At 43.8% G+C, this 24,325-nt stretch overlaps 1 protein-coding gene across 1 annotated transcript; it reads left to right on the top strand.

Annotated features, from left to right (window-relative positions):
- Positions 1-1,205: 1,205 nt before the first annotated feature.
- Positions 1,206-22,477, top strand: GCKR (glucokinase regulator). The gene is made up of 19 exons (XM_004418210.3): positions 1,206-1,265; positions 1,546-1,701; positions 1,857-1,925; positions 2,565-2,633; positions 2,993-3,066; positions 3,414-3,480; positions 3,665-3,718; positions 4,695-4,789; positions 7,317-7,422; positions 8,639-8,757; positions 9,386-9,484; positions 9,726-9,823; positions 10,183-10,259; positions 10,642-10,738; positions 10,936-11,033; positions 11,128-11,211; positions 18,266-18,415; positions 21,590-21,724; positions 22,195-22,477. Exons 1-19 carry the CDS (start codon positions 1,206-1,208, stop codon positions 22,363-22,365), a joined length of 1,878 nt encoding a protein of 625 aa, XP_004418267.1. The 3' UTR covers positions 22,366-22,477.
- Positions 22,478-24,325: the final 1,848 nt, after the last annotated feature.

Below are 24,325 nucleotides of genomic sequence, written 5' to 3'. Positions count from 1 at the left end.
GAGCTGGAGATACAGCGATTATTAGGAGTGCTGGATTCATAGAGGGACATTTAAAGAGGAACGACCTGTGTTTCTTGTCTTAGCTCTTCGACTTCCTGTGTGGCCTTGGAGAAATCGGTTAATCTAAGTCTCAGATATCCCATCTGTAAATCAGAGTCCAGAACCTCACAGGGCTGTTGTGAGGATCAAATAAGACAATGCTGTGGAACGATCTTTATAAATCTTACAACTCTGTGTGAATGAGAGATTATTATTATTTTGTGCCAATTTGTTAGTTACTTCATTCAATAAACATAAAATAAATCCTTAAGTTATTTCATGCTTTGGCTGAGTGTGAGATTTGGAGTCAGAACCTGGGTGTGAGTCTCGATTCTGTCAGCTGTGTGATCTTCAGCAACCAACTTCTCTGAGCCTCAGTTTCATCATCTGAAAAATGAGTGTCAATATCATCTTCTTAGTGTTAATGTATCCAATGAGATACTGTATGTGAAAAATGCATTTTCAGTGTAAATAAGTGCTGGCTAATGTATTTAGGACAGATACTTTGGTTTCTGATTCTCATGGCAGTATTTCTATTTCTGTGACACTTTTCTCCTGTAATATCCAGTTCATTGCATACACTCCTGGGGCTCTAAAGCTTTTGTTGCCTTCCTTCTGAGAGGAGAGAGTGAAATGGGGCAAGTGGGGCAGGGAAGACTGTGTGTGCTGAGCATGTGATCCAGCCATGGCCTAGATCCTCTGACCTTTGCTGACCCTGAGGACCCTGATCTCTGGCCTCCTGATGCATCCTGGTCCCAGAGCACTCGTGCCCAGGGATTCTTGCTCCCCTGGAACTGGGCCTGGGTATTGTCCTACACTTCCAGGCTCTAGGCCCTCCAGAGAAGTGGGCAGTGTGTCCGAGGGACAAGAGTAATGAACCTAGGCTCTTCCTCTTCATGGGAAGAGCAGAGGCTGGGGAGTCTGGGGGCATGCAAAGAGGGGCCCCGGAGCTCCCCTGGGGATGACCAGAGGGCTGGGGGCCTAGTGACTAGGAAAGGGTGCAGGCAGAGGTGCTCAGAGGGGGTGGTGCTCAGAGGCCAGGGTACTTGGGTTAATCATCACTGTGATTCAGATAAGGCTCTGCCAGCTGGAAGCAGAGTCAGTGTGACAGAAGGGTTTGTGTGGCTGAAGGAGCAGGCACAACAGTGTGTCCACAAAGTGGGACCATGCCGGGCACAAAACGGTTTCAACATGTGATTGAGACCCCAGAGCCTGGCAAGTGGGAGGTGAGACCCCTTCTCCACGTTGGCGTTCTGCACTGATTCCCAGAGTCGTTTCTCATCTGGACTTCCCTCCACCCTGGGTTTCTTCTCTCCCTCTCCTGCTTCCCATCTTCCTTCCTGATCTTCTTTCCCTAGTAGGCCCAGGGTACCAAGTGCAGCCTAAATCCTTGGGAGGGGGGGTGTGAGTCCAAACACTGTGCCTGCTGACACTCCCATCTCCAGTTCAGCAGGCATGAATGAGGCTTTACTTCCTGCCTGTATCCTTGTGCCTGCTTCCCTCTAGTTGTCTGGGTACGAGGCAGCCCTGCCAATCACAGAGAAGTCAAACCCACTGACCCAGGACCTGGACAAAGCAGAGGCCAAGCAGATTGTTCAGTTACTGGGGCAATGTGATGCTGAGATCTTCCAGGAGGAGGGGCAAACCATGCGCACATACCAGGTGACCCAGACCCATTTCCTGGACACTGCAAATTTAGATGCCCTCTCAGACCAGAGTCCCTAATTTTTGAAACCCTGAGAGCCCCTCCACCCCACCCCTCACCCCCCAATTCACTATCCTTTTCTTGACTTCTGATTCCTGCCTGTTCCCTACAGCGACTCTACAGCGAATCAGTTCTGACCACCATGGTACAAGTGGCTGGAAAAGTTCAGGAGGTGCTGAAGGTACTAATTCTCCTTCTGCTCCCTGCCTAAACTTCTGTGTCCCTCTACTTTTCTCTTTTCTTGGTCTCCGTTTCTCACTTTTATAGATCTCAGTTCCCCTTTCTCCCAGTCCTCCCTCCTGGATCCTTACTGTCATTTTATTAATCAATAGTAACTGTAATAACTATTATCTGCATAATATTTTATAATTGACAATGCACTTTCACACTCGTTACCTTCACAAAAACCTGTGAAGTTAGTGTTATTGTCCCCATTTGTTTCAGATGGGAAAACAAAGACTTAGGATTATCACAGTACCTTGCCCAAATACACCCAGCTAATAATTGCTGGGTAATGCTGCTGTAATTAATTAATTAATTAATTAATTAATTTTCAGATGAAAGAGCTGCTTTCAGTCCTTTCTGAAATTAGTAAGAGTTTGAATAAGTAGCTAAGCCAGAGTTAGGAGTCCGACTGAAGTTTCTTTCTCAAATCCGATGTTCTTTCTGCTGCACCACACTGTCTATGTTCTCTTCACTTTTGTGATAAGAGGAGGGTTAAGGAGTCTCTCCAATTCTGCTTCTGTTACTGGCAGAGAAATAATATTCTTCCCCCTACCTGAGCTGGGCCCTGGCAACCTAGGCTTTTTTCCTTTCTTAGGAGCCTGAGGGGGCGCTGGTGGTGCTGAGTGGAGGGGGCACCTCTGGCAGGATGGCATTCCTCATGTCGGTGAGTACTCTGATCCCTGGTTTTCCTCCCTCTGGCTTCTTCTAAAGCTCATCATAGGTAAGCTCCTAGGTGAACTCCAGCCCTGGCTCTCTCTCTCATCCAAAAGCTAGATTTCACCACGGAGTCCCATTTTTTCTGAGCTCCTCTGAGCCCCAGCAGTCTATTGCCAACATTTCTACACCCCATGCACCCCCAATTAATCATCTCTAAGTAGTATCTCTAAGTGCCAGATTCCAAGCAGTACTGCCTTAAGCACTGGCCTAAGAGAATCATACAGTCTCTACCCTCTAGGTGCTGAAAATCTAAGATAATTGTTCCTTCGCTATCGTTACTACTTCACGTCCTCTTCCCCTTGACAGGTCTCCTTTAACCAGCTGATGAAAGGCCTAGGACAGAAACCTCTTTACACCTACCTCATTGCAGGAGGTGACAGGTAAGCCAAGTTGGCCTGTGAATATTTTGTTTGGCCTGAATAGTGTTTTTTAGAAATTGAATTTGAATGCTTTTAGATGGAGATGATGTCGAGTTTGCTTTGGTCCCCACCATTCCTTATTGCCTTATGCTTGGCCTAGTTCACATACTTAATGTTGCCTGACTAGGTTTTATAGGTATTTGAGTTTTTCAACCCTACAGAGTGTCTATCATGGTGCCCAACAAATAGTAGGTGCTCATCCAATGATAATTTTCTCTTCATTCACTTCTCTCAAAGCAGCCTGACCTAATAAACCATAGGCTTCTGCTTCCCAACCAGTGCCACTGACCTTAAGTCTGTCCTCTTAGGTCTGTGGTGGCCTCTAGGGAGGGGACAGAAGATAGTGCCCTGCACGGGATTGAGGAACTGAAGAAGGTCTGTGTTTTCCACTGATACTCAACCAGAGACCTCTGTCTTTTCCTTCTCATGGGGATATAAAAGCCCCAACATCCAGTCAAAGCCCATTCCCTCCCCTGGTCGTGGCCCTGACATCCCCACACAATAGTTTGTGCCCTAGAATCTTCCTGGTGGCACTACCTCACCCATCCTCTTCTTCTAGGTGGCTGCTGGGAAGAAGAGGGTGATTGTCATTGGCATTTCAGTGGGACTCTCTGTGAGTGTGAAAACAAGCTCAGTGGATCAATTTTATAGGGAGGAAGGGGGTGGGAGTGCAATAGTATGGAAGACAGTTTGATTAGGTGGGTGCTAGAAAACAGAAAACGTTTGCATGAGGAATTTTGATTTTACTTTCACTAATTAGGATCCAGTTGTATGAATATGGGATGAGGGGGAAGGGATCCTATCTCAGAATAACCGTGTATCAATCCATTCAACAACCAAGATAGATGGACTAGTCCAGGGGTCAGCAAACTATGCTGGCAGGTCAATCTTGCCAATGCCTGTTTTTGTAAATAAAGTTTTACTGGAACACAGCCATTTCTGTTTACATATTGTCTCTGGCCACTGTCACGCTGCAATGGTAGAGTTGAGTAGTTGGACAGAGATCACGGGGCCCACAAAGCCTAAAATATTTACTCTGTGGCTCTTTACAGAAAAAGCTGACCCCTGGATTAGTCCCTTGCTACTTAAAGTGTGGTCTTTACACCAGCAACATCAGTATCACCTGGGATTTGTTAGAAATGCAGCATCTCAGGCTCCCCAGACCTACTGAATCTGAATCTTCATTTTAACAACATTCCCAGGTAGTTTGAGAAGTGCTGGACTAGAGGACCTCAAGTTTCCTCTCAACTCTGCAGCTCTCTGATTCTAAGAATTCACTGGGCAGAAACTAGATTCCAGTAGTGCTAGATGTGGAAGGAGGCACACAAAGAGAGCAGGACATTGACCTCAAGGAGCTTACAATTTAGTTCAGTAGTTTTCAAACTTTACCATGCAGAAGATTTCCTTGGGTGAACTTGTTAAAAATGTAGGTCTGTGGGCTCTCTTTCAAATTTAGATCCAGTAGATCTTAACTGGGCCAGGGAATCTGCATTTCTAACAAGCATTCTGGGGGATTCTGATGAACATGGGGCTCAGGCAACACTAGAGTAACCTCCTCATCGTGCCCTCCTTTCTCTCCCTACCATCAGGCTCCGTTTGTAGCAGCCCAGATGGACTACTGCATGGATAACCCAGCTGTCTTCTTGCCAGTTTTGGTTGGTTTCAACCCAGTGAGCATGGCCAGGTAAGCCTTCTGTAATGAAAGGTGGTGACTGACCAGACACGGGGGAGGCTGGGAGGATACCTGTCAAAATCCACAGTACAATCACAAAGGGGAGGGCAGGGCAAATATGGTCATGTTCACCAAATCTCAGAATATTAAGGTAAATACGGGGTGTCCTTAAGCTTATGAGATTTTTTTTTATTGGTTGGTTTATTTATTCTCTTGTTTCAGAAAAGATTGAAGGCAGCTTACATAGGCTACATGAAATGCAAGAAAACATACATTCAAAACAGGGATTGTAGAGGCAAGGAACACAAGGGCCAGAGCATAGAATAGGATCAGGAAAATGCATACCACAAAGATCTGTACTTTCATTTGAGGTGGACCCCAAGCATCTTTTCAAAGAAGGAGTAGTGGGTGCTGAGCTCCCAGCTCAGCTTTGCCCAGCTCCCTTATTTTAGTGCCCATTCTCCTTCATCATTCCAGGCACCCCTTTGGTCCTCTCTGGCTACTCAAATCTCCCACCCTGTTCCCCTTTCCTGAGAGTCCTGTGCCTCCAAATCATCTCCCTCTTATTCTCTATCTAAATGGCCACTTTGATCTCAGAGAAGCACAGCACATTAAACCAATAGTGCTCAGGTGTGGTTCTGTGGATGCGCTACCTTCAGAGTGTTAAAAAAATAAGAAAGCAGATTCCTAGCCCCTTGTGTGAGAACTCTGATGTAGGTTTGGGGTAAGGCCCTGAAATATCTATTTTTTGAAAGCATCCTTGGAGATTCTGATGCACAGCCAGGCTCAGAGAACTCTGCTAAATAAACCATTGGAGTGGGCCCCCTGATGAAGCTGAGGGCTTCCTGTCACTGGAGTATGCTCGCAAAGCATACTGTTGATTTCTCAAGAGCAGCTTTGTGTATTTAGTGGTGGTGTTGGGGAGAGGGATAGTCAGGTTCTTTCTGAGGTACTTTTACAACTTCCGATTCCAGGCTTGTAGCGTAATTCATAGGAAAGTATAAATGAGTCTGAAATACTCTTAACCCTGATCCTTTTAATGGACGACTCTCCTTCACCAAAAGTGTGTCTGCTGCAGTGGATGCTAATTTCAGGCACTGTGACTAAGTGAAATGAAGGATTTCAAACAATGTAGGCGTGGAGATCTTCCAGTTGTTCCTTAAATCAGTGGCTCCCAATCTTGGCTGATCTTTAGAGCTGTCTGGGAAGCTTTTTAAAAATACAGATTTTTGGGCTCCACTCCAGAACTATTGAAGCTGACACTCAGGGTGGGGGTGGTAGCCAGAAATGGATAGTTATTGAAAAACAAAACTCCCCAGGTGATTTTGATGACCAGCCAAGTTTGGGAATCTCAGTTTTAAACCACACAATAAACACTGTCTCCTCTCTCTGCTTAACTCTCCTCTGTCTTAGGTCTCTTAGAAGTAGTTTGAAGATAAATGATAGGAAACACTTTACACAATGGGTATGTAATATGTGAAACTTGTTTGCCCTAGAAGTAATACAGACAAAAAAATATAAAAATGGTTCAAGAAGGGCTGGAACCTTTGTAGGGATGGACTGATAAGGGGAAGCTAGGGAGGCCGTGTACACAGGTAACTCTTTGAGGTCCTGCCACAATGGATAATTCACAAATTATCCCCTAGCAAAGCCAGTAGAGGTGACTACAGAAGATCCCCATTCTTTGAGATACCGTGGTTGCACCTAAGCAGATAGCAAGCCTGTTGCTCTCGTGTCTCATTAACACATTGTTTTGTTCCTGATTAATTTAATTCAAGGAATGTTTGCCAACTGTTAGGTGCTACGCTTCATACCTTGCAGCTTGGTTCCCTCAGTAGGAACAATTATCCCTTCCCGACGTAGCAAGGGGTTCACTATTCAGGGAGATTTCTAGAATCTATTTACAGGAATGGGAAGGGCTTCTGATGGACCCTCAGACTCAAAATAAGGTGGCAATTTTGTTTTTTAAAGATTTTTATTTATTTATTTTTTCCCCCCAAAGCCCCAGTAGATAGCTGTGTGTCATAGCTGCACATCCTTCTAGTTGCTGTATGTGGGACGCGGCCTCAGCAGGGCCGGAGAAGCAGCGCGTCGGTGTGAGCCCGGGATCCGAACCCGGGCCGCCAGCAGTGGAGCGCGCTCACTTAACCACCAAGCCACGGGGCCGGCCCTAAGGTGGCAATTTTGACATTCAGATGACAGGCATTCCCCCCGGGGCCTACAGAGGGTGTGGCTAGTATGGCCATGGCAGTGGGGCATATGCAAGGACCAGGATACAAGTAAGTTCTGGTCTCAGGCTAGAACTTTAAACTTGAGTGTTGGCTTTGCTCTGGGCTAAAATTGCTGAATGGTTTATTAACCCTCATCCTTGGGGTTCAGGGACATGGTGCCCCTATGAGCATCAAAGCACATCTCTTCAGGAAGTTGTTGACCTCTGACCCCCATCCCAATGTGGTCTTTGATCCTGACTCCTATCTGAGGCTCTTCCTTTAGACCCTCAAAGACAATCCCCCCACCTCTGCCTCTCTGTGGGCCCCAGAAATGACCCCATTGAAGACTGGAGTTCGACATTTCGACAAATAGCAGAGCGGATGCAGAAACTGCAAGAGAAACAGGAAGCTTTTGTGCTCAATCCTGCAATTGGGGTAGGATCTTCTTCAATCACTACTCCCTGCCCCCTCCTCGGGATGGCTTGCCACTTCTTTAGGGCCTCTGATTTTACGTTCGTTACAGCTTGTCTAAATTCCTGGCATTGTGTGTCAACTAAAAAGTTGTAAATGAAATCCTATTTTCTCATTTCCTTTTTCACCTTAAGATGTTTTATTTCCATCCTGACCTTGTCTCTTAAATCAGTAATCATTAAACACTTACATGGTCTAGGGCATTTTCTGTTTAAAGAAGCTCTTTTGCATCTGTGTGTAGAACGTATTGAATAGAATGGTGAATTGCTTTATGTCTCTTTTATATGTTTCAATTTCAAATATGAGCTTTAAAAAAAATGGGATGCAGTTTCCTTCTTCTGCCTTTTTAATCCTCTCCAAAATTGGGGTGGGCCTTGCAAGCCTCCAGTACTCCTGTTCCCTTTTTCTCTGGATTGTGGGTGTATCTCACTAGCATCCTCTGCCCTTGCTTTGACACTATAAGGGCCTTAGCCAAATCCCTGCCTCTGCCCCTCTCTGCCAGTTGTGGGCACATCGTGACATTCTCCTTTATCTTCCTTTTGTGAGATAGGAATGCAGGAATTCCATATTCTACATGAGTTCCATATCTTTCATCTCCCAGATGATCATCTCTCCTCCTCTCGGCAATTGTTTACTTTTAATCTCCTTTTCTCAGACACTGCTTTTATCATTCTTTTTGCTATGATCTCTTTATCTGTTTGGTGTGCCATGTTATGTATCTGAATCAATATAGTGGCTGCTTCATTGGTCTGTCCAAAGAACGTGAAATGTGGTGTTCGGATTGACAAACTTCTATTAAAAAATGGGGGAGGAGGGGAGGAAAAAGTTCTTGGGAAAAAAACCCTTATCCCTAGCTAACAGGAGACCCAGTCACTGTGGCTTCCTCCTCAGAGTCCTGAATGTACCATAGAAATGACTAGAGGTGGCCCTTTCCCTCTCTTCTTCTCCTTCTCTCAGTTAAGACCTCAACCCAGCACTCCTCCTCACAGCACACGGGGGGCCACCAGTATTACCAAATGCATGCTTGGTGGCCACTAATCGGAGGGTATGTCCAAGAGTCACTAACCAGAGTGCATGTCCAGGAGTCACTAACCAGACTGCATGCCCAGTGGTCACTAACTAGTGAACTCTGGGATCCTTCTTCCTCTCCCAATTCCTCCTGGTGTTGTCACCTCCTCAGCCTGAGGGCCTCAGTGGCTCCTCCCGGATGAAAGGTGGAAGTGCCACCAAGATCCTGCTGGAAACCCTGTTACTGGCAGCCCACAAGACTGTGGACCGGGGCCTTGCGGCATCTCAGAGGTAGGGAGGATCTGGACGAGAGAGATCAGAGTCAGGCAGAGGATGGGATAGTGTTTGTAGGGGAGTGGCAGGTCCTGATCCAGAGACTGGGCTGGTAACAGCAAGACTGAGGCCCTGCCATACCTCCCCTGGGAAATGAGCTGGCAGGGGGATGCTGCTGGTCCCACCACATAGTCACAGAGTTGTGATTGTTTCCAGTCGACCCTCAGGTCCAGACCTAATCCCTAAGCCCAGCTGGGACATCCGAAGCTAACCAAGCTTCTGTGAGTCTTTGATTTAGGGATGGTTCAAGTCATGCAGGGTAGAGCTCCTGCTGTGGGCCTACTTCCCTTACCAGGGTCTCTAGCCTAGCTTCTAGACTGCTCACTTACCTCCTCATCAAACCTCAGATCCCATCCTCCTCCTGGTGCTCTCTTGATGACCTATCCCTCCTTCTGCTCTTTGGTGCTCTGCCCACTGAAGCCCTTTTTGCCCCTCCTGAACACAGTCTGGCTCTACTCACTGCACCTCCAGCAGGGACCAGCAGAACTTAGTTTTAAGGGAATTGTGCCTTCCCTGGGGTGGGAGGTACCCAGGCTTCCTGAGGCGACACTGGGCCTGGCCTGGGAGCTGATAGCCTTTCTCCCAGGTGCCTTCTGGAAATCCTGCAGACATATGAGCGGGCTCATCAGGTGACCTATAGTCAAAGCCCCAAGATTGCCACGCTGATGAAGCAAGCCAGCACCAGGTATGTGGAAATGTGTTTGGAGGGGGGAAGTGGCCTGGATGGGGAATGTTCTGAGAGCAGAGGAGACTCTACGAGATATGTCAGCATGGTGAGGGGAACGGATCTGCATGTTGGAGGGTCAAGGTAGGCTTTTTGTTTTGTTAGTTTACTCCTGTGTTCTTCCATGTGTGTCTTTCTCTGATCTCTGGCCTTTTTCACTGTGATGTCTCCTTTCACTTCATGACCTCTGACCCATTCTCAGCCTAGAGAAAAAAGGCCACGTGTACCTGGTTGGCTGGCAGACTCTTGGCATCATCGCCATCATGGATGGAGTAGAGTGCATCCACACGTTCGGTGCTGGTGAGACCCCGGTTCAGATTTGCTTCCTGATTCCTCCCGATCCAAACCAACTTTCCTACTATCCAAACTTTTCTACTATCCAAACACTTTCCTACTCCCAACTCATGGGGGTTCCTCATTCAATGTCCACCCTGCCCTATCTAAATAGCCATTTCAGTCAAATGCTCTTTCCTTTGAACCCCCACTCAGTCCTTTATCCCTCAACTCCCAGCCCTGTCGTTAGCTGTGGCCTCCCATATGTGTTACTCCTCACCCTAAACCCCACTTGCTACTTTCTTCCCAGCCCCATTGACATCCCCTCAAGCCTTCTTTTCCTGTAAAGCCCATCACTCCCCTCTCCCTATTCTTAAACTTCCTAGATTTCCGAGATGTCCGTGGCTTTCTCATTGGTGATCACAGTGACATTTTTAACCAGAAGGCTGAGCTCATCAACCAGGTAGGAGGATGATGGGACCTGGGGAAGTTGTGAAGATGACTGGTGTGCAGAAGGTGGGAGGAAAGTGGAATGTGGAGATAGGTGGGGAGGACGATGGGATAGACAGTCCAGAGAAGGGAATATGGCTTAGAGGTCGTGAGGCTTTGGGGAAGCACAGGGAGTGTGGAAAGCTCTGGATTCACCCCCCAAACCTGGCTCTAGTCTAGTGCTCTTACATCAAGTTGCTGTATCATCTTGGGCAAAATACTTTACCTCTTTGAATCTCGTTTTGTTCATCTGTAGACAAAAGCGCTGTATTAGATGTTCTCTAAGGCTCTCTTCAGTCTCCAAGTCTGTGCACTGGAGTTTTTCATGGGAGGGACTCTCTCATCTTCTTCTCCAGGGTCCCCAGTTCTCCTTCTCCCAGGAGGACTTCCTAACCTCCATCCTGCCATCCCTCATGGAAATTGACACTGTGGTCTTCATTTTTACCCTGGATGGTGAGAGGGAAGATGGGAGTGGTAGGGTGAAGGGATGGAAGCAGTAGAGTGACTCAGAAGAACTGTAATTTTTCTAGGTCTTAGGGCACCTATTCAGAGGGAGGGACAGGGGTGTGTGTCCTTACTGGACCCCAGGGGAGCAGGAAGAACAGCTGAACAGCTAGCCTTTCATCTCCAATGCCCTCCCCATCTCCCAGACAACCTCATGGAGGTACAGACGCTGGTGGAGCAGGTGAAAGAGAAGACTTCCAACATCCAGGCCTTGGCACACAGCACTGTGGGGCAGTCCCTGCCGGTGAGGGTCCAGCCTTGAGGAAGGGACCCTGGGCGGCAGTTACAGCAAGGCCTCCCTGGAGATACCGCTCCTGCTCCTCTCTCTCTCTCTTCAGACCTCTCTGAAGAAGCTCTTTTCCTCCATCATCAGCATCACATGGCCACTGCTTTTCTTTGAATATGAAGGGAACTTCATCCAGGTATGGGGAATGAGAAGGTGATATCTGAAGTGAGGGCGTCAGAGGAGGAGGGATTCCAGCAATTAGAAAACCCAAGGCTGGAGAGTAGAAAGCTTTGTCTGACTTCCACAAAGCCAGCTGGGCAAGTTCTTGTGTTACCAGGTCTCTAGTCAGAATTTCCAAGGCAATGGGCTACTGCATTCAGTTCTCTCTAAGAATATGCAAAAAGTGTAGGATAGGCTACCAATAACCTGACAGATACTTATTTGTCCTTTGTCACAGGTTAATTGTCATACTATAGTCATCCTCACTATCCCAAAATCTTTAAGGCATATTTTTTGCAAGTTGTCCTATACTGAATTCACTGCAGATAATATTACACCGATATAGTTCTTGCTTACTAATGAAATTATAATCCAGTACAAGCACTGATAATAATCATAGAAATAATAAACAGTTTGGGTGCATTTTGCAGTTTAGGGTTTGGAGTGGGCATCAGGATGTCTGGGTGCCAGTTCAGCTCTGCTTTGTGGCCCAAGAAAAAAAGCAGTTTTACATCTCTGGTCCTCAGTTTTCTCACTTGACACCTGTTCACCATCCCTGGGGCAGAACCAGGGCTCTGAAGGGTTGCCCTTGAGAGATGTGGTCTCATCCATTATTCAAACCACCTCCTCCAGGAAGCTTCCTGACTTGACCAGACAACAGCTGGCATACTGCCTTACCTGCACTCAGAACTCAATGGAAGTCCCTCTCCCCATGAGCAGGGGATCCATGCTCCTTCCAACATGTACTTTTGTCTTTCCTTCCAAGTGGTGTTCATCTGTCACATCCTTACTTCTTGGCATGCTTTCCACATTCATTGTCTCCTTTGAGATCTCACATCTTCTAGGAAGTCTTCTCCAGTAAAACCCACATCATCTAGACCCCTCCTTTATGTTGTATACCTCTCCACACTTAGAGGTTTCATTGTACAGTCCTAATACCTAATACACATGTAGGCCTTTTCACTTTACAAAATGTTTCATACATATTGTCTCAGTTCTCATGACAATCTAAGGAATGTATGTTTAATGTCCCCAATTCCCCTATGAAGAAGCTGCAACTAAGATATTAAGGGATTGTAATCATGGCCACACAGCTAAGATAGGAGTCAGGACCTGAACCGAGGTCTTGTGACTCTTAAGTCCATGGTTTATTTCACCATACAATATAAATTTTAAACATATCTATGAGTTGAGCCAGATTCTTTTATTCATTCATTCAACAAATATTTTTAAAGCACTTATCACCTATCACATGCCAGGTACTATTCCAGGGATAGGAGATATAGTAGGGAATGTTAATCTGTGATCTTTTAAAAGACCTTATTTTTAAAGAAAATTGTAATTATTTATAGCTAACATTTTTATTCTAAAAACTTTAGAAAATACAGAAATCAAAAGAAGGCAAAAAATCATGCACAATCCACCTTCTTCCAAAAAACCAGTATTAGACAAATTTTGGAGAATGTCCCTCTAGAATTCTTTTTTGTGCATTTATACAAAAACCATACTTGACATACTGTTTTTAACTTGCTTCTCTTAATTTAAAATTATGAACACCTTTCTGTACTAATATATCTCCATTATGATTTTTAATGTCAATGTATTGTTCTACTGTATGGATGTACCATAATTTGTTTACTCTAACTCCAAATGTCAGACATCATAGATAGTTTTAATATTATGGCTTTTATTAAAATGCTGCACTGAACATCCTTATACACACATTTGACTATTTCACTAGGATAAACCCTGGGATCAACCTCTAAAAATGGAATCACTGGGTCAAAGGGTATGTAAAATTTTAAGGCTTTTTGACACATATGGGCAAATTGACCTCCAAAGAGGTTTATAAACAGATGAAGTGTAAAGTTGCTTGTTCCCCTACACCCTTAAAATATTAGGTAGTATTGTTCTTTTTAATCCTCACTAATCAGCAAAGCAAAACAAAAGGCATTTCAATGGTGTTTTAATTTCTATTTCTTTAATTACTGTGGAGTTTGGCTACTTAAAGATATATATTGGCCATTGAATTTTTTTTCTTTGTTGTACTGCTTCTTCGTAACTTTTGAGCATATTCACACATTCTTTTTTGGTGTATTTATTTATTTTTCTTACTAATTTGTATGAGAGAGTATATATAGCAAGGACAGTAGCCTTTTTTCCTGTTCTTTATTTTCCTCCAATTTATTATTATTTTTTATTTCTATATTTTTGATGTAGAGATGTTTTATTTATGTTTTTATATAGTCAAATCTATCAATCTTTTTTTTGTGTGGTTTTTGTCTTTTGCTTGATTTGGTTTTTATCTGTCTAAATGTAGTGAAATTGCTTGAAATAGGAGGCTTCCATTAGGGCTTGTAAATATTTAATTGTAGAAATTTTTTTGAAGTAAACTCCCCCAACACTTTTATTTTGAAAAATTTCAAACCTACAGAAAAATTGCAAGGATAGTACAATGAACACCCGCATACTTTTCCCTAGATTCACCAATCATTACCATTTTGTCACATCTGCTTCATCTCTCTTTTTCCCTGAATCATTTGAAAGATAATTGGAGATTTCATGCCACTTGACACAAATTACTGTGTCCCCTAAGAACAAGGGCATTTGCCTACATAACTACAATATAATTATCACACTCAGGGAAATGACAATTAATACAATATTATTATCTAATATGCAGACCATATTCAAATTTCCCCAATTTTCTCTGTATTGTTTTTAGTTTCCAGATCCAAGATCCAATCAAGGATGATGAATTGCATTTAGTTATCAGGTGTTTTTAGTTTCCTTTAATCTAGATGAGTTCTTGCCAGCCCCAGTGGCCTAGTGGTTAAGTTCAGTAGGCTCTGCTTCGGCAGCCTGGCTTCGGTTTCCGGGCGTGGACCTATACTGCTCTGTTAACAGCCATGCTGTGCTGGTGGCCCACATACTAAAAAATAGAGGAAGATTGGCACAGATGTTAGCTCAGGGCAAATCTTCCTCAGCAAAAAAGATAAATAAATAATCTAGATGAGTTCCTTGGCCGTTTTTTATGTCTTTCGTGACATTGATATTTTAGAAGACTAGACCAGTTGTTTTCCAGAATGTGCCTCATTTGGATCCCCAAATGTTTCTTCATTATGTTCAGGTTAAATTTTTTGGCAGGCACACTGCATAGATGAGGCCTTTATCAGTGAATCACATGAGTGGCACCTGATATCAGTTTGTCCTCTTCTTGGTGATACTACGTTTGATCATTTGGTCAAGGTGGTGACTCTTAGATTTCTTCATATCCTTTTCCTCAGTCTTTCACCCAATGGTTTTAGCATCCACTGATGATTCTTGCTTGGGTTAATTATTACTATGGTGGTCTTAAAATGGTGACTTTCTATTTCTATCCTTCTGTCTACATTAATTAGTTGGCATCCTTCTCTAAAGAAAACCTTTCTCTTCTCTCCTTGGCCCATCTATGTTTGTTTGTTTAGTATCACTCTGGACTCATGAATTTTTTGTTGCCAAATGTGTTTTAATCCATTCCTGTCAGTATTCATTTTAATGCTCAAAATGACAGCTCATTCAAGCTGGCCCCTCCCTGTGTCCTTATAACATACCCACGTTAGTATTTGAACAGTCTTTGCTGTGTATCTTCTTGCAAAAAAAAACCCCTAAATCCCCTTTTCTTTTTTGCAAAGAGTAGCAGACTCTACTCTATTGTGCCTTGCACTTTTGCTTAGCAAGATATCTTGAAAATCACTCCACTTCAGTTAAGTATCTTCATTGTTATTATTTACATTTGTGTGTGTGTGTGTGTACAATAGTTTACCCAATCATCTCCTATGTAGGAGGACAAAAATGTTGTCCCAGGTTCACCCTGTACTTTCTCTGGTTCCAGCCCTGGCATCAGCCATTTTCCAAGAAGCCATGGTTGTTGTTAGTAGGGACTGGTATTTAGAAACCTAGGTGCTAGGTATGCTCACTTGTACTGGTGTGTCTTTGCCTCTAAGCCCTTTCAGTAGCAAGAACAAGGAAATATATATATATATATATATACTTTTCACACATGTACATATATGTATGTATATACGTTCTCCCTCTCCCTCCTGTTTTCCCTTAGTGAGAATGTTGATTTCCAACATCATCAATATATTTACCCATTTGCTCAGTCCTACAATAATACCAAACAGTTTTGGAATTCCTACCCTAATACTACTATCATCAACAAACTTACCAAGAAATGGTTAAGATTTCTTTTCAGTTCTTTTTGTCCTTTGATTACATCCCACTGAAGTCAAAGTAAAGTGTTGAAAAGTCACTTGGATTAATTTTTTTTCTCTCTCTGTGGTTACGCTATCAATGTGATATACAGTTAGGTTCATTTATTTTTGTGTGTTTTCAATTTTAGAGTTTTTTTTTCAGCTTTTGATCTAATTTTATATTTTGACTATGTAAAACATGATGTGGTTTAAAAGTCAAAACTGTATGAAAAAGAGATGTCCCATTCCCTTTTTCTACTCCTTCCATCCCATTTCCACTCATCCCTGCAGGTGGCCAATTTCGTTACTGACTTATCATCCTGTGTTTCTTTTTGCAAAAAAAGTGTGTGTGTATATATATACACACAAATGTATATATATGTATATATTGGCACTTCTTTCTTATACAAGAGGTAGCATACTATGTACTCTTTTGCACTTTAACAAGATAACCTAAAAATGACTCCACTTTGGTTTATAGAGCTCTTCCTCCTTATTTTTTACATTCATGTGTGATTGTACATATGCAAGAGTTATTGGGGCAGTCTCTTATGTAGGGCATTTGGTTGTTTCCAATTATCAATAATGATGCAATGAATATGCATGTATTTTTGTAATGTTAGAAGTGTATCTTAGGAGTAAATTCCTAGAAGTATTAGAGCTGGGTCAAAGGATAAACATATATGTAATTTTGTCAAATACTGCAAAATTCCCTCCATAGGTGTTGTACCATTTGTTTCTTGTACCAGTAATATATGAGAATGCCTGCTTCCATACAGCCTCTTTGAGAGTACTGTTAAGCTTTTGAATTTCTGCCAATCTGATAGATAAGTTCTATTTCTGTGTAGTTTTCATTTGTATTTCACTTATTATGTGTGAAGTTGAGCATCTTTTCATATGCTTAAGGGTCTTTAGTAAATCTTTTTCTTTATGAACTGTGTGTTCATGTAAATACATGAAATATACTATTTTCTAATGGTATCATAGTCTTTGTGATCCCTTGATTTTGAGTTCTTTAAAAATTAGAGACATTAGCCTTTATTTCTGATGTATATTGTAAATATTTTCTTTGGGTTTTAACTATGCAAAAGTCTTTATTTTAATTTTTCTGGTGTAGAACTTATCAATCCATCTTTTATTGAATCTGGGTCTCGAGGCACATAAAGCTACCCCACCCCCCCAGGTTGCAAAGGAACTCCACCTGTGTTTTCTTCTAGTACATGTTTTCTTCTAGTAAAAATGACTTCTTTTTTTACATTTATATCTTCAATTCATTAGGAGTTTATTCTTGTGTATGGGATGAGGTATGAACCCAATTTTATATTTTTCTAAATGACTATCCAATTGTCCCAATATATATATTTTTAAGTTCATCTTTTTCTGAGAGATTTGAGATGCTATCTGTATTAGATACTCTGTTCCTATGTGCACTGGTTTATTTCTGGACTTTCTGTCCTGTTCTACTGGTCTGTCTATTGATGTGCTGGTACCATCCTGTTTAATTATATAGGCCTTATGGTGTGTTTAATATCTGATAGGGCTGGTCCTCCCTTCATTACTCTTCTTTTTAAGGATTTTCCTAGGTAGAATTGCTGCCTTTTTTCTATGTGAACTTTAAAATGAATGTGTCTAGCTTCAAATTATGTGAACTTTAAACTATTTTTGTGTTAATAGTAGTTAATGGTACAAATGGTGAGTAATATAAATGGTTAATGATATAACTCAGATTTGATTGATCTCTCTCCCACAGGGCAGTCTGACATGCAGCCTATAGCATCAGTACTGCATACTAGCCAGCTTCATTCTGATTGGTCAGATTTCTGTTCTGATACTCAGTGTCCTTGTCAATCACTTGTTAAGTATTTTCAATACACCCCTTGCCAGGGGTTTGTGTGATGAGCTACTTCTAGAGTTCAAGAATAAGGAGGTAGAAGTAGTAGTAGCCTGTTTCCTCGGTCTGGTTAGGACCGAGTAATTAATTCCCTCAATTCCTTTACTAGACTCCTGTTGTCCTCACAGTGCAGTAATAGATGTTATAAGTGCAAGACATGAGGGCCAAGAACAGGTGATAATTATACTCACAGTACTGTGTGTTAGTACAATGTTTTAGTTTTGATGTGCTTTCACATACCTTATCTCATTCATCCAGGAAATGATTGTGGCAAAGCAGGAAATGCCCTCATCAGTGAATGAGAAGACCTGTATGTAGGTCCTGATTCTGCGTCTCACTATCATATGATGAGCTTATTCAAGTTAATTTACTTCTGACCTCTAGTTTCCATATATGTAGAAATTGGGATAAGGTTTTTCTAAACCTATTTCATAGGGTTGTTATAAGGATTAAATTGAATTCATTTTTCAATAAACACATATTGATCAGTAACCATGTGTCAGCCATTATCCAAAAGACTGGGGCTCTAGAGCAGAATAAGATGCCATCTCTGCTCTCAAGGAGCCTTTGGTTTAGTGGACTGAATCCCAGAACTTCCACTCCTCCCCTGTCTAGCACACAGGGAGCAAAAGGAAAGTTCTGGTAAGAGTAAAACCCTACTGTGGAAGGACTCAGAGAAGATATCTGTCTACCAGGGGTCAAAAACACAAATCTATGAAGCCACCAGGTTTGCCTGGGACAGTCCTGGTTTACAACAACTGTCTTAACACCTAAACCCTGGGCTGGTCAAACAAATTAAGTCTGCATTTTGATCCCTGGATTCCTGTCTGATAATAGGGCCCTGTTCTCCCTGCTGCTCTATCATCCTCTAATTTTCAATACCCCCTTGTGTCTGCCCTATTTAGAAGTTCCAGCATGAGCTAAGCACCAAGTGGGTGCTGAATACAGTGAGTACAGGGGCCCATGTGCTTCTTGGGAAGATCCTCCAAAACCACATGTTGGACCTCCGCATTCGCAACTCCAAGCTCTTCTGGCGGGCATTGGCCATGCTGCAGGTGGGACGTGATGGGATGGGGCTGGGTGGGGCCTGACCTCAAGGCCTAGGCTGTCATAGGGGGTCATTTTGCAGAGGTATGGAGATGTGTGGGGGTAAGGGCTGACTTTTCTCCTGTGCCTCTCCTCCTCCTTCTATCAGGCTCATCCTCCCCTCTAAGGAATATATGTGCACACATGGGCGGGCCTTTGTGAAATTATAACTATTAGGCAAGATTCTTTCAGTTACAAGTATGTGACAGAAATCCAATTCATACTGGTTTAAGCTAAACAAGACAAATAATTGGCTCATGTAACTGAACAGTCCCAGGGTAGCTAGATCCAGATACTCAAAACAATGTGCTCCAGAATTTTCAGCCCTTAGCCCTGGTTTCCTCTGTGTTGCTCTCATTCTCAGGCAGGGTTTCTCCATTAGGTGGCAAATTTGCCAGCAGCAGTGCCAGACTAACATCCTACCAATTTAGCAACCCGAGTGGAAGGAGAGTTTATCTGTCCCCGTGATTTCCACAAATGCCTGGGGGAGTGCTCTCATTGGCTTGTCTTGGGTCACATGCCCATCCCTGAGCCAATCACTGCTCTCCAGGGGAAAGCAGCTTTCTGCCCAGGCTTGTACTATATGCTCTCCCTTCAAGATGGCAGTGGATGAAGGGGTGGGAAGTGAGCCTCAATCAAACAGCATGGCCTGAGAATGGGAGAGCAATAATTCCCCAGAGGAAAATCAAGGTACTGATACCAGAAGGAGGAGGAATGGATGCTGAGCAGATAGCACAACAGATGGTCATGAAAGTGGGGTTGCTAGATTTAGAAAATAAAAATACAGGGCACTAGTTAAATTTGAATTTCAGATAAATAAAGAATAACTTTTTAGTATAAGTATGTCCCATGAAATATTCGAGACATACTTGTACTATTTTTTTCATTATTCATCTGAAATTCCTATTTAACTGGATGTCTTCTGTTTTTATTTGCTAAATCTGACAACCCTACTTGAAAGGAATCCATCAATGAGCATTTAGTGAACGCCCACCAGGTCGTTAAAACAACCTTCTCAATTGGGTAGAACCAACCAACCAACCGGAAAAAATGCTCTTCTAGTTCCCTGGGTTGGGGTGGGTAGGAGGAGCCAGAGATATGTATGATCCTGCTCTTGCCATCCCAGAGTGGCCCATGTAATGGAGGAGAGATAAAACCAACATTTGAAATGGAGAACAATTAAGTGTCAAATTGCATGATCCTTACTGAAGTCCAATAGAACTTCAAAGAAGGTAGAGTCCGTATGCACTATAGCAAAACAGAAGATTTCATGGAAGAAGTGACATTTGAGCTAGGCCTAGTGGTTATGGCTTAGATAGGTGAAGGGTAGAAGGGCATTCTTGTTAGACAGAACATTTGCCAAGGCCCAGAAGGCACAATATTTGAGGGACACAAGTCTGACTATAGTGGAGAGTCATTTTACAGAGTAATGAGGGATTATGAGGGAGCAAGAAGGGAAGAGATTGTGGAATATTGAAAGCCAGACAGGAATTTGGACTTGCCAAATGTAGCTAGACCTGTGCTGTCCATAATGGTAGCTACCAGCCACATGTGGCTCTTGAGTACCTGAAATGTGGCAAGTGTAACTGAGGAACTGAACTTTAAATTTTATTTAAAAATTGAAGCACTGTAAATTTTTTTTAATTAAATGCACCTGTATTGTTTTGATAGAACTATATTTCACTTTTATATTGAAATTCAGCACCTGAATTGAGATGTGCTATAATTGTAAAATACACACTGGATTTCAAAGACATAGTACAGGGCCGGCCCCGTGGCTTAGCGGTTAAGTGCTGGTGCTTCTCCGGCCATGCTGAGGCCACGTCCCACATTACAGCAACTAGAAGGATGTGCAACTATGACATACAACTATCTACTGGGGCTTTGGGGAGAAAAAAAGGAGGAGGATTGACAATAGATGTTAGCTCAGAGCCGGTCTTCCTCAGCAAAAAGAGGAGGATTAGTATAGATGTTAGCTCAGGGCTGATCTTCCTCACAAAAAACAAAAACAAAGACAAAGACATAGTACAAAAATATTGTAAAATAGCTCACTAATAATTTTTAATATTGTTTACATGTTGAAATAATATTTTGGATATATTTGATTAAATAAAACATAAAATGTATTTTACCTAAGGCCAGCCCAGTGGCATAGTGGTTAAGTTTGTGTGCTCTGCATCAGCGGCCCAGGGTTCGCAGGTTTGGATCCCAGGTGCAGACCTACACACCACTCATCATGCCACGCTGGGGCAGCATCCCATATACAGAATAGAGGAAGATGGGCACAGATGTTAGCTCAGGGCTAATCTTCCTCAGCAAAAATAGAGGAAGACTGGCAATGGATGTTAGCTCAGGGCCAATCCTCCTCACTGAAAAAAAAAAAAAGATGTTTTAAAAAAGCAATGTATTTTGGGGCCAGCCTGGTGGTGTAGCAGTTAGGTTCCTGTGCTCCACTTCGGCAGCCCAGAGTTTGCGGCTTCAGATCCTGGGCGTGGACCTGTGCACCGCTTATCAAGCCGTGCTGTGGCGGCATCCCATATAAAGTAGAGGAAGGTGGGCATGCATGTTAGCCCAAGGCCAATCTTCCTCAGCAAAAAGAGGAGGATTGGCAGCAGATGTTAGCTCAGGGCTAATCTTCCTCAAAAAAAAAATGTATTTTATCTAATTCTTTTTAAATGCAATACTAGAAAATTTAAAATTACATACGTGGGTCACATTATATTTCTATTGGACAGTGCTAAGCTAGACAGAGGGGAGGATGGTGACAAAATAGAAGCAGTGTTTGCAGATGAACAGTCTTGACAGCAGTGTAAAGGATGGATATGGTTAGGGAGGGAGTTCAGTTTAAGAATACCAACCTGTGGAGTTGATGGTACCTGGCCGAAAATGTGACAAATTTGCTATTAATCCTCCAGTTTAACCCAGCCAATCAAGGCCCATCACTAACCCCTTCACCTAAATTTTTCTTTATACTTGGGGATTGTAAGTTTGGGATTGCCTACAGGGATGAATTCTCTACAGCCTCTATAGCCAGTCTTCGGGATCCCAGCCTCCCACTCTCCCGCTTCTTTCTCCTCCCTTGACCCCATTCTCAGCTCCCCTGGCCTTCCGGCCCAACGTTGACCTTACCACTTCTTCCACAGCGGTTCTCTGGACAGCCCAAGGCTCGATGCATCGAGAGCCTCCTCCAGGTGATTCACTTCCCTCAGCCACTGTCGGATGATATTCGGGCTTCTCCTATCTCCTTCCACATCCAGGTTGCACACGAGAAGGAACAGGTATCCTGTCGACTGCTAGTCATTTGGCAAACACTTATTGAGTACTTTCAGTGTGTCAAGAACTTTGCTTGGCATTGGGTTTACAAAGCTCAGTGACAGTCTGCCAAGGAGCTCCCTCTTCATGGGGGAGACATGATTGTAGGAAGTAGTTACAGAGGTGTGAAAAATGTACTACAGGGCTGCAGAAAAGGGGTCTTCAGTTCTGCCTAGGAGGGGAGTCAGAAAAGAGAGGAAAGAGGTCTTTGAACTGGGTCCTGAAGGATGAATGGGAGTTTTCTGAGTCTGGGTGAAGGTTTCTCTCTGCTCTTGACCCACCTCATTATAATTTCTGGTCTTGATAGATCCCTTTTATTCCTGCATCCACCCTAGTGGTTTCTGACTCCCACACCAAATGCTCTAGCTCCCTCAGCCTTCTTCCTCAGATGACCTCACTTTCTCAGGCTTCAGCTCTCACTGCCTCTCCCTTGCAGGTGATCCCCATAGCCTTGCTGAGCCTCCTATTCCAGTGCTCAATCCCGGAAGCCCAAGCGCGCCTGGCTGCGGCTCCCTCCGTCTGTGAGGCTGTCAGGAGCGCCCTCACCGGGCCAGGTCGGAAGCGCAGCGCGGACCCCCTTGAGACTCTTGAGCCAGCCCTGCAGTGAATCGATGTTTCTGGGTGTGTGAAGGGGGCCAGCCCAGCCCATGGGGGCTTGCTGAGCCAGCAGCACATGTGATGGGAGGAGAGGTCCAGTCTCCAGGGGCACCAGCAGCCCAGGGTGGGGAGAAAGAGTCTCTCTACTTTGGGGGAGTTCTTGCTCTTGGCCCAGTGATCTCCACTTTCACTGGCATGTTCTGATTTCAGAAATAAAACTAAATGTATTGTTTTGGAAAGTTAACCTTCCAAACTCAGTAGCTCAGAGTCAGTAGATCAGAGGTGGGATAAGATGGGTGGCATAGGTTGGTCCCAACAGCAAGTTTGTTTCTTTACTTCTCCCCCCACCCTTAACCCCATTTAATTAGCCACTGACCCAAACCTTATTCCAGCATCTCTATATCCCCCATCTCCAACATGTAGGTGTGCGCGTGCATGCACATGCACACACACTCCACTCCTACACAGAATCACACAAACAGGGAGAGGTGGGAACTTAGATAATTCCAGGGAAAGAGGGAAGAAGTTGTGTCCCCAACATAGGACACCCAGAAAAAGACAATCCCAATTACGCATGACAGGATCCTTCTCACTAGAATGAATGCTACATCTTCACATTAGACTATGAAGTGAGACGCATCCCCTGTAAGGGGAACATAAGGAACTCTGGGGGTGCTGAACACCCTGGTGGTGGGGCCCAACAAGCGCTAGAAACCCTAGTCTGTATATTTTAGACCTCAGCTGTCACCTGTTTTGACAAATCAAAGGCAGCCTTGCTCATCCCAGACCCATGCCAGCTCTTCAGAGCCTATGACATATGACTCTGATGGTAGAGGACTGGCTCCCTCTTGTGCCCGAGAAGTGCCCAAGTAAGAGACACCCAGGAACTCTCTGGGGGCAAAAACTCTGTGAAGTTCACGTGAACCTTTAGGCAGGAGGTGACTGCTAAGGAGCCAAACAGATTTTGGTTTTATGAGGATAGAGTAATAAACGTTTTACAGGCAGCCATAAAGTCCCTCCATATATCTGAGGGCCTCCAGCCTCTATCTGAGCTCCTTTTCCTATTCTACATCTAAATTTACATTGCTACCTTAGATCTTTAACCGATGCCCCTTTCCTCAACCACCACTCCCACAGTGCCTTCTGAGTGTCATCCCTTTGGTTTTCATCCTCCACAAACACCTCTTCCTAACTCTACAACTCAAGGTGGGTAAAGCTAGGAAAGGATCCTGCAAAGGCTCTCTGCTTCTCCTCACCCACAACTCTCTCCCATATGCTTTCACTGGGTAAATTCCTCTCTCATCTTGGCGTCATGAGCAGGGTCAAGTCAGAGATGATAGTCAGCTTTCTGGGGCCTGAGAGGGCAGAGCACCCCTTGGTCCTGTTGATGATGCCAACGTGCGCAGGAGCCCCACTCCCACATCTGGAATGGATATGGGTCAGATTTCCCCAAGGCTGGATGCAGAAGGACTCTAGAAGTCCAGAGTTTTCTTTCTTTTTTTTTTTTACTTGCCAAGTACTTGGATGGTACAAAGACATCAAGTGAATTCAATTCTTATATACTTGCATATGATATTCAGGTGTTATGAACAAGGTGGAGTACTGCTCGCCTTGGGCGACTTTAGAGACTGGAAACACTCTGGCTTGTGGAGGAGACAAAGATGACTAAGATCTTTCCCTACCCTCTAGGAACTCACAAGCACATATGACCAATTCCAATACAAAACAGAGAGAGTTGAAGTGGATTGGAACAGCAGGCTGGGTACGGAGAGCTGCCAGAATTGTTTTGGGAGATTACAGAGTAGGCTAAGATATTATATGGCATATACTTCAAACTTAATATATAAAAAAATACAGGGGCCAGCCCAGTGGCGTAGTGGTTGAGTTCGCGTGCTCCGCTTTGGTGGCCCAGGGTTCACAGGTTCGGATCCCGGGTCGCAGACCTGCACACCACTTATCAAGCCGTACTG

This window comes from Ceratotherium simum, chromosome 11 (assembly GCF_057802395.1).
Source record: "Ceratotherium simum simum isolate JZ-2026a chromosome 11, ASM5780239v1, whole genome shotgun sequence".
NCBI classification, from domain to species: Eukaryota; Metazoa; Chordata; class Mammalia; order Perissodactyla; family Rhinocerotidae; genus Ceratotherium; species Ceratotherium simum.
The sequence above is the reverse complement of the archived record's forward strand: the minus strand, read 5'-3'. Positions and strand labels throughout refer to the sequence as shown.

What these genes read in the sequence shown, in the direction of transcription:
- GCKR (XM_004418210.3), top strand. Translation starts at nt 1,206, where the DNA reads ATGCCGGGCACAAAACGGTTTCAACATGTGATTGAGACCCCAGAGCCT. An exon ending in AACCCAGTGAGCATGGCCAG is followed by an intron (nt 4,790 to 7,316) that starts GTAAGCCTTCTG and finishes TGTGGGCCCCAG; the next exon opens with AAATGACCCCATTGAAGACT. An exon ending in GGGCATTGGCCATGCTGCAG is followed by an intron (nt 18,416 to 21,589) that starts GTGGGACGTGAT and finishes CTTCTTCCACAG; the next exon opens with CGGTTCTCTGGACAGCCCAA.